This window comes from Thunnus albacares, chromosome 10 (assembly GCF_914725855.1).
Source record: "Thunnus albacares chromosome 10, fThuAlb1.1, whole genome shotgun sequence".
Lineage (NCBI taxonomy): Eukaryota > Metazoa > Chordata > Actinopteri > Scombriformes > Scombridae > Thunnus > Thunnus albacares.
Window position 1 is genome coordinate 27,089,038 of NC_058115.1, and position 10,839 is coordinate 27,099,876.

General features: G+C 42.3%; 1 protein-coding gene across 6 annotated transcripts in view; it reads left to right on the plus strand.

Moving 5' to 3' along the window:
• Positions 1 to 10,839, plus strand: part of rapgef2b (Rap guanine nucleotide exchange factor 2b) — a 111,903-nt gene that overhangs the window by 54,659 nt on the left and 46,405 nt on the right. For 3 of the 6 annotated variants that reach the window (XM_044363153.1, XM_044363149.1, XM_044363152.1), the window contains exons 6-7: positions 2,032 to 2,199; positions 10,323 to 10,340. In XM_044363153.1, the coding sequence (XP_044219088.1) occupies positions 2,032 to 2,199; positions 10,323 to 10,340 (186 nt within the window). The remainder of the gene's footprint in view (positions 1 to 2,031; positions 2,200 to 10,322; positions 10,341 to 10,839) is intronic. The other 3 variants (XM_044363150.1, XM_044363151.1, XM_044363154.1) reach the window with 1 other exon arrangement.

Below are 10,839 nucleotides of genomic sequence, written 5' to 3' on the forward strand. Positions count from 1 at the left end.
ACATTTACACTAATGGCACAAATCAGAGCCTTGACTAGAAAAAGAGATGAAAAATAAATACTGTCGGACAGAGTTCAGCGTGTCTGCTCAGATGGGGAGAGCGATGAACATGCTGTCGAGGTAAAATCGTAGTAATAAAATAAAACAGCATCCATTCTCTCATTTCATAACGTCATGAGCTGTTTGCCCGAGCGGTGTTGCCCGTACCCCAGCGGAACCGTCGACGCTCGGACACGTGCGGCGACAAAGCAACACTAACTCTGGTAAAAGGTCAACACGAGACACTGTGTGGATTTATTAGCGAATGAGAGGCGGCCGTTATTATTTTGAAAGTAACATGACTCGTAATGTCGGATCAGTGAGTCTAAAGTAGAATTAGCAGCAAAGCTTCAGTCAACCGAATTGTAACTTTAGAATCGGACTGTCGACCGGTTCGCGCTACATTTAGATGGATCCAGGGTCCGAACCAGTTTACGATTCATAACGGTGAATCATTACACCCCCCTGCCCCCCCCCCCCCCCAACCCTTTGCCATCTTTTAAAGGAAGACATCAAACATATCCCACATCTTGTCAGTAAGAAATAGCAACCGGCTGGCCCCCGCTGCAGTCACAGCATATCTCAGTAATCTCCTTTCCACATGCTGTAATTGCTGCGTCTCCATGAATGTGCGTCCTCGATGGGGTGGGGGGGCTTCAGTTAACCAAGCCTCTATCAGCTACATGCAAACCCCCCCCCCCCCCCCCCCAGTAATAACACCCTCTCTGCTGCAGACACTCTCTGGTCTTACCCCCCTTTTAGTATTATAGGTGCCAACCTGCCCTATAATTACTGAGGAGGATTCTGTGCTGCAGGAATATAGATGCATGATACAACTCTGCTTGCTGTAAGTTTGGGGAGCACACAGAAACATACAGACCTGCAGTTATATGTACAAGAACAGAAAACTTAACATGTCAAAAAAAAAAAAAAAAACAGGAAAAATAAGCTGCTCACATGTCTGTACTGTACACACACACACACATGCACACATCGCTTAGAGATTTGCAATTAGACACACAATCACACTTATGCTCTCACTCACACACACCGCTCCGCCACCGTTGTCATGGCAGCAGTTGGTACGGCAGAGAGAAAGAGAGAGAGAGAGAGAGAGAGAGAGAGAGAGAGAGAGAGATTTTAGTGGTGTAATCCCAAAGGCTGAGCGCTGTGAAATGTGAAGCCACAGCGAAAGTAGTGAGCGAGAGAGAAGAGAAGGAAGAAAATGAAAAGAAAAAAAAAAAAAACTTAAATATGTCATTCCATCATGACCCAAAGCCACTAGGCAACAGAGTGGTACCATTTAAGTAGTATTTAGCCAGAAATACTTCAGAAAAACTGTATAATATGACTTCACTCACTGCTCTGCTGAAGTGGCATTACAGTATGTGCCAGTTTCCACGTGGAAAATGTTTTTTTTTTTTTTCTTCTCTTTCCTCCCAGTTCATTAAAATGGAAACATGGATTTTTATCTTGTTTTAACTTGTAATTTCATTGCAGTTAATACGTTTAACAGAGAGAGAGAGTTGAGTTTCCGTCTCCATCTGCTTGTCTTTTACTACATCAGGCTCCGTCTCTGTTTATCTTTATCTGTCAGTCAATCTATTCCCCATGGCTCTTCTTTCTATCTCTCCCTCCTTCCCACCGAATTCCTCGCTCAGCCCCTTCTGTTTCTTTCCCTCCGCGTCTCTCTCTCTCTCTTTTTGTATTGTGAGCACCCTTTTGACGTAGGTGTGCGGCCCACACGCGCTTCTATTTTTACGCAATGAGAGGGGCGGTAGGCAGGGAGGAGGCGGAGGAATCGGGAGATTGAGTATAGAAAAGGTGGGGTTGATGGGATTGAGTGTGTGTGTGAGTGTTTTTGGGGGGTGGTGGGTGTGGGGAGGGGGCGGGGGGTAGCGGGGAAGGGCACGAATGAAGACGAAGACAGTCACTCCCCCCCTCTCTCTGTCTCCCTCCCTCCCTCCTTCCCTCCCTCCCTATCGTTTCCAGGTGGACTATATGGATGAAAATGAGGAGTACTTTCAGCGACAAGCCTCGCACAGACAGTCCCGCCGGCGCTTCCGGAAGATCAACCAGAAAGGGGAGAGGCAGACAATCATCGACACCGTGGATCCGTATCCTACCGGAAAGCCGCCCATAGCCCGGGGATACCACACGGTGAGTTGCATCCTGCGCTACGGTTTTGTGTTTTACCCTCGCTGCGGTGGAACCGCTGTGTGCTCCAGAGGCGGCTCGCTGTTGCTCTGTTGCCGTGTCGTGCTCTGTTTGTGTGTCACGCTTTCTTCTTCAAAAACCTGTTGTGCAGTCTCGCTTCCGGCAGTAGCTGAAAATGTGTGTTCCCTGTTACATCAACTTTTCTCTCTCTCTGTGTTCGGTGCCCTCATCGGGCCCCTCGGTCGTAGTTTGTTGTGTTGTTATGTTTTGGTGTCCAGGGGAAGGGCACCCTTGTCCCCCGCAGGGTGCGCTTCAAGCCCGTTTTCCCTAATCTGTCTACTTCTAGCTGTAGTGTTTAATTGTTGTTTTACCCTTCCTCGCCAGATTACCGTTGCTATGCATTTGTGTAATGTTTATAGCTTCCCTGGCTTTAGTGTGTCGCCCTACTGATGCTCTACCCTCTCTCTAATAAGTGTTTTGTAGTTTGTCGAGTATCCCGAATAGTTTGCCTGCCTCCTTGAAAGCTTGTGTGTCTGTGCCGCTTGTGGTTGTCAGAAAAGTCCTTCAGTGTGAGGTTTTATTCATGTTTCATGCACTTTTACAGCACATACACTTGATGACACTTGAACGCATCACTTTAGCAACTGTTTGATACCAAATAAGCTTTATTAAAATGTCACCACGATCCTAAACAAACTGGAAGTTTTCTTGACTTTACAGGTGAAGTCTGCCGTGCAAATCCAACCTTTCTGAAATACTATACTGCATGTTGCTGTTTGATGATCACTGAAACTACAGAAGTAATGATGTAATAGCACCGACATGGTTGTTTATGGAGCGCTGTGATCTGCTGGTCAACTCTTGCACTCTACAGAAGGATATTTAACAAGTTAGAATCAACAAAAGTACTCATGAATATGCATAAAGGAATGAATCTCCAGTGTATCTTCAGTTGTTTCAGAGGTTTACTTGAGGGGGAAAAAAGTGACACTATCTTTAAACAAGTTTTGTCGTTCCAGTGTAATAAAGGTGTAACTTACTTAAAGGAAATCTGTGGAATGAGCTGCATTTAAAAAGGTCAACATTATCTCACTAGATAGACGGATATTTTACATTTCATTCATTATGTATGTATGTAACATTGGAAAATTCAGTACCATCTTCATTTCTGGCTTTTGACTGGCACACAACTTACTTCAACAGTAACATTTTTCAAAGTATTCTTTTAAAAACTTAATCAAACGAGAGGTCGGACCAATCAGCAAACTTTGGAGAGAAGTTTAGATGATGCTGACAACAAGCAGTGTATAATGAGAACCAACATGTGATCTGTGGCTCTGACTATTGACTTTAACCATGTGAGGGGATTCGACTCCAGCAGAGGAAGAGTTAGTTTCCCGTCGAGCTGCACCAGGCCTTCACCCCTCTGTACTTTCTTTTCCTGGGAATAGGAAGCGAAGCGTTTTCACACTAATGATGCAAATACCCAGCATGCAGTTGCTGCAAAGAGTTTTTCCTGTTCTGCACAATTTCACCGCATTCCCTTCATTCCTGACGATCCCTCGGGGGGGTGGGGGGGGGTTTGTCAGTGTACCCAGTTCTTCTTGGAACACAGTGAAATAATCACGCTTAAAAAGGGAAAATGCGGCAAACGTCAACTTCCTCCCGCCTCCGTCCAGCCCCACCCTTTTTTTCCTAAATTTAGACTCGGCTGTGTTTTTGATTCAAAAGAACTGCACTGAACTTTCTCATGGCCTGACATCTCCCGTCACACACTCAACTCTCCTCGCTCTAGTACCATTCCTGTGGGAAGGATGGAACGGGCGCCATGGCAACCAGCAGTCCCAAATGGGCTCTGCTCGAGTGCACTTAGAAGTACAGTAGGGAAAGGGAGCTAACTTAACAAGAGTGCAGTACGCCGCCGCCGCTGCTGCTGCTGCTGCTGCTGCTGCTTCTGCTGCTGCTGCTGAGGAGACAGAGGGGTGGAGGGGGGAGCAGAGCGACACAGAAGCTGAATCTGGGCGGATGCTAAGCTGACATAGCAAGCTAATCTCCAGCATTTAGAATGCCAGGCACCGCTCAGATTTTCTTCCCTCCTACCCCGAGGCATATTTAGGAGGTGAGAAATGCGCCGAGGAGAAACTTGGGATTGAAGAAAGGAAATCTCTCCTGCAGGCAAGGTTTTTATTCAGCTTAGTCACTCCTGTGAAGGCAACTGTGAGGCCAGGTACGAAAAACATCAGAGAACTCACTTATTTGAAGACTGAAAAGCTCTTACTTACTGTAGATGAGGAATACTGTAGACAAATCTGTTTTATTTAGAGCCGCAGCAATTATTCATTAATTTTTTATTTTTTTGGATTGATTAATCCCTTAGTCTAAAATGTCAGAAAACTGTGGAAAAATATCCCATAACCTAAGATGATGTCTTCAAATGACTTGGTTTGTCTGACCAGCAGTTTAAAAGCTGAAGATATTCAGCTTACAGGAGTAGAAAGTGGAGAAAAGTTGCAAATTCTTACATTTTAGCAGCTGGAGCAAGTTAATGTTTTTGCTTGATGGGCGGCTTAGCGATAAATCAGTCATTCAAATTATTGCTGATTTCTTACTGTAGAACAATTAATCTACTTATCATTTTATGTTGTTAGTTTTATTTATTGTAGGCAAACAGGATTTTACCTTGATTGAAGTTACAGGACAATACTGGCAGAATACTTTACCTTTACTAGCCTAAAGAACAAAGAGTGGTAGAGGAAGCATTTAGATCCTTTACCTAAGTAAAACTATAAATAACCAGGGTGCACTTTGCCAGGGGGGATGTTGGGATTTCCCCCCCTCTGGTCTACGTATTCCTGCCTCTGCTGAGTTATTTTTATCCCCAGCAGGGACAAAAGTGTATCCCCCTCCTAGTGATTTATGCTGCTTCACCCATAGACCATATAAAACATCTAAAATAAAAATAGACTTTTTTTTTTTTTTTTTAACAGCCTAAGTAAAGCGCTGCAACCTGAGGACAGTCTATAGTTCAAACAATAAAACCAGAAATAGACTTTAACTGTCAGCGCTCACGTGATAATAGAGATGACACGGCGTCGAGGCTACGTGATGAGGCAGTAAAGAGATGTGGGTAAAAGAGGGGTGACTCGCCGCAGATGACCCCTCTAAAGGAAAGCATAAAAACAAGACAGAAGTCCATCATCATCAAAGCAGACTGTTTTCTTAGTCAGACAAGTAGGCGTATGATGACAGCACGTTGTGTGTTGTGGTTATTTTCCATTCAAATTTGAAGTTTACTGCGCGCTGCACATAGAGCTGAATTACACAGTGACTTTCAAGAATGACATTAAGTGTATTGGCCCGTCTGGCCGAGCGGCGCTATCCATAGTACTGAGAGGAGCGTTGGGGGATTTAATGCTGGCATGTTAAATTAGCATTTAACATATAACAGCTGCAAGAAACAGTCTAATAGGCTCCATAGTCTCTGTATGCCCGCTGACGTTTCAAAAATATCTCCCACTCTGATTTTTTTCACATATATAAAAATCCATCACAAGTAAAAGTCCTACATTCAGAATTGTAAAATGGAAGTAAAGTACTTGTACCTCAAAATTACACTTAAGTACAGTAGTCGATTAAATGTACTTTTATCACTGAGAATAACGTTGCATTTGAAGAGTTTGACACATTTATCACTTTGGAAAAGTCCTGCTCTCATCTCGTTGTTGCCACAAGAATTAAGTAAACAACTTTAAGTGGTTGACTATTTAAGACTGATATTATTTTACATTAGATTATTTTTATTGTTGACTCCTCACTTTGAACTTAATATCTAAACTTGGTTCCTGAACAAGCTTGGTAAGTTATGACGTACCAGCGCCAGTCAGCTCTGTATTAAATCATTATCCAGAAATAGGTAATGCTTTGACAATAGCAGAGCGTCCCTCAGTTAACGAGACTGTACCATGACTGCAAAGGTCACAGGTTCAATCCCCGCAGTGGGCAGAGTTTCTGTGAACAGCTGTGTGTGTGTGTGTGTGCCGCTGCTGTTGTCCCCGAGCAACACACATGCTCAGTCATTGTAAGTTACTCATGAGAGTGCCAGCTTAATACCTAAAATATAAATGTAATGCTAACCTAGTAGTGGAACTCCCACTGGGAGTGCTGACACACATAGACACACACACACACACACACATATATATACACAGCTACCCCCAACCCCCACCCTCTACCACCATCTGAAGCAGAGCTATTATCTCTGTGAAATGAGGATTATTTGGCTCTCAGGGTTCAAACATATTGCGAATTATTGCATGAACAAGTTAATACAGAGTCTCGCTTTAGAACAATATACATGTAAATTAATGGCTTCATTTAAAACTGCGGACAAATACGTTTAGAAATCACTTGAAGGATTAATGCGAGGGAGAAATAATGTGGCGGAGTCGTCGGACACATAGATTTTTCCATTAGCTGATGACGTTTTTTAATCAGTCAGCCTGTCAACCGATCAATATTGATTCTACGGCACCATTCATAGAAGGAAATGTAATGTGCTTCACAATTAAATGGAAATAATTAAAAATCCCAAATTATGTAACATCAGAGATAAAGTACAGTGAGACATTGAAATCTAATGTTTTTTTGGATATTGATCCTTTGTGATTCTCTTTCAGAGCTGATTAGAAGCTTAAAACTTGCTCCAGCATGAAGTTTTCTCTTTGAGTATTTGGGAAGCATAAAGCTCAGGTCATCAGAGGACATGAGTGACCTGTCTGGAATGTATAATGAAGTATTTTCTGAACACGGTCTGGTGCAAATAAAAAAAAAGATGCGCTTTGAAAAAAAGTAGCCATTGAGGTTTGATTAAACGAACTTAACAGCAGCACTCTGAACAAGCCGTACCTGAGCTTTTTTGTAGTTCAGATAATAGTGAGTTTCAATAGTGCAGGCTTCTTGTGATCAGACCCGTGCATTAGTCTTTCAAGAGTCTCCTCCAGAGACAGAAATGGACTGACCTTTGCAATATTTCTCAGCTGAAAGATGGCAGTTTTGGCTTCACTTCTAACACGCTGTTCAGATTTATTGTCCGAGTCATATACCACACCTAGTTTTTTTTACCTTGCTGGGTAACATTTATGACTTTTAAGTTCAGGTATGATGTAAGACATTCCTCCTCTTTTTTTTTCCACCACCTCCATCTCTGATTACCATGAGCTTAGTTTTATCCCCATGTATCTAAAGGAAGTTATGCTTCTTGTCCGGCTAAAATTAGCTTGATACGGGAAACGCTATGTCACGTTTGACATTTACATTTTCATGTAAAGCGCCTGAAATGAAACACAGCTCCGGTTTAAGTTAAAATTTATAGTTTGCTGCCATTAGCGGCATAGATCCAGGAATGTAAAACGACCATGGATTATGATAGATACGTGAAAATGCATTTCTGTTTTCATAGATGCGTCCCGGATAAATCAGGGCAGTGAAAGAGGGCAGTGTTCAGGATGCGACCCGTGTCGTCTGTGCGCTCAGATTAGTGGGTTAACACTTGGGTGCCTTGTTCAGAATGGAGACCGGTTATTTGTAGCATCTCTCTTTCTGCCTCCCTTCACTCTCTCTCTCGCTCTCTCTCTCTGTCTCTCTCTCACACACACACACACACACAGACACACACTCAACCGCTCTACGTTCTCCCTTGAAAAGGCTCGTAATCTCCATTTCTCAGTCTCTCTCCATTTAGCACTTTATCTCACACACGCTATCTCTTTGTCTAATATCAACAGCCATTTGTGCTGGTGACCTGACACACACACACACACACACACACACACACACACACACACACACACACACACACACACACACAGATTTTCTCTCTGATCTCTCACTCAACCACTCACTTAAGGTCTTTGTGCAGATTCTGTCTGTCACTCTTTTTTGAAATGAAATGTTGATGTGGCTGCCGTCAAGACCTCATGTTTGCTGAATGCCAAATTCCTGATTTTATCAATAACAAATTATAACCTTCACCCACTGTCCTCCTTTTCTCCTCTCCTTTCTCTTAAACTCTCCTCTCTTGCACGCCTCCAGACCTCCTGACACCCTAAACTCTCTAAGCAGATGAGTAATATTCCTCCTCTGGGTTTACTCAGTGGCCAGTAGGGCGTCCAAATGCCCAAACAGCTGTTCTATAATTATACAAGCAGCATGAGGCAGACAATCAATACTCCTTTTACTCTTTCCTCCGCCCGGGTGGCCTGGTGGTTAGTGAGGCTGCCCTGTAATCAGAAGGTCACAGGTTTAATCCCCACAACAGTCAACGTGTCCATCAGCAATCATGTGCTCTGTTGGAGTTGTCCTTGACAACGACATTGCTCACTCATCTACTGACTGCTTTAAATTACGTTAAGATATACTCTGTATGATTGCACATATCTATTTCTTTAATGACAGATATTTTTGTTTTAGGGGTCCTGTATGTAAGAGTGTGAGGGCCTATAAACAAATGTGAAGATGTGAAGAAGGGCTGAAAGATTGGTTTTCGCATAAAACTGTGATTTTAAATCCACAAGTGCAGGAATTTTATTGACAGCTGACATTTTTTCAAAGAGGAATGGTTTCACATTTTGTGAAATATGGATACTTGCTTTCTTACTAAGAATTAGGTGAGAGGATTATTATCTACCACTCTCATATCAGACTGTTCAATATGAAGCTATAGCCACCGTCGGTTAGCTTAGCTTAGCACAAAGACTAGAAACAAAGGGAGACAGCTAGCATGGCTCCGTCCAAATGTAAAAAAAAAAGCACCTCTAAAGTTCACCATAACTATATGTCTTGTTTGTTTCCTCTTTGCAAAAAAAAAAACAAAATGAAAAAGCAACTACTTGTGGTTTTATCAGGCCTAGCAAGCTGTTTCTCTTTGTTTATAGCCTTTCATGCTAGGCTACGCTAACCAGCTTCAGGCTGAGATGCTGCTGGTATCAATCCTCTGTGGCAAGAACACAAATATGTGTATTTCCCAAAATGTTGAACTATTCCTTTAACAATACATCTTTTTTTTTATTAAGGCAAGTTTATCTCAAGTAGCTAAAGTGTGCTAATGTGCTATAGTAAGATAATGTAGGCCTACTGTCTTTACTTGGCATTGACTTTTCGTTTGGCACTACATTTCAGGACCACCAATACAGGCCTGAACTGTACAAGTAGTGCCATTTAAATTGCTGGTTCAACACTGGTGACACAGATTGCAATTATTTTCCCTAAATCTGAGACAGGGGATAAATGGTATCTTCTGCAACAGAAATCAACTGAGTTTGTAGGCTCAACAGAACAGTTTTAATGAGGCTTTAAGCTTTCTCCACCATGCTCTCATGTGTAAGAGGTAATTATAGCAAGTTAATTTGGCAAAGATGTAGTGATTTTTAAAAACGCTACACATAGAACAGTTTAATTGGACCGTTATTGTCTGTTTCGAGGTTGAAAATGTCCTACAGTGATAATGAGGAGGTTCAGAAGTTGAAGTGATCTGTTCAGTAATCTGCAGGCATGCTACAACGGAAGGATGTGTAGTGCAAGCCAGAATAATAATGCATGTATCTGTGTGTTCCCTACCTGTCCTTGGCTAACATCACTGTGAAAGTTGAATTTTCACCTTGAAAATGAATCATCTGCTGGGTCCTAAAACAATGAAAGAAGATTTTTTTGCCAGCAATCTTTGTTTTCAATACAAATATTCTTGTTATTAAGATGTTTCTTGAACATTGGAATGAGTGGAGCTGTCTGCCTCGACGTAGGAAGGATAGTGTCACTTGTTTTTAAAGACATACGTGCTACAGGAGAAAGAGGAAGCATCAAAAACAAAACTAATAAAAAAAAACTCAACTCTCACTGGGTGAACAGTTAAACTTTTTTTCAGATTTTAGGATGCAGTCACACACAACTACATTCAGTGTCTTCCTAACATGGACTTTTTTTTTTCTCAGTTTGGTGAAGAACGCTGCATTTTAACATGTCAGCGAAGCTTCACACGCAGTTTCTCACATCCTCGACTGGCAAGTGGCATGTTTGATAACTTTCATTTCCTCTGCTTCTTTTCATGGCTCTCCCCTTAACTTGGCTCCCAGGAATGCAATAAACCTCAGGTACCGTATCTATTAACAATATTGTTTGTTATGTGTGTCTGTCTGTGTGTGTGTGTCTGTGTGTCCGTGCGTGTTCTGCTTTCCGCGTCCTCTAGCTGTCTGTTTTCGTGCTTTTGCTGGTGGTTTTATCTGTGTCTGTTCCCCATTTGTCGTATCTTTAGCTACTGGTAGACTTCCTTAATAAATACCTTCCATTTGCCGGCGAAGAGGCTGATAAAGACGAAGAGGGAAAAGCCTGCGCCGCACTACAATTCTATTACCGCAACATCAACAGAAACATGAATTAGATTTTCTTTTTAAAACAGCGCTGACAAAATGCTTCATCTAGCGCTTCCATATATATTATCCTGGTTTTTCATCTGTGGTTAGCTTGGAAAAATAAGCATGTTTGTTTGAGAACGGACTTTATCAAGTTACTGGGTGATGACAGAGAAATGATAAAGATCACTCAGGTACAGCTTATAGGCCCGTAAACCAAGATAATGGCAATAGTATAGCT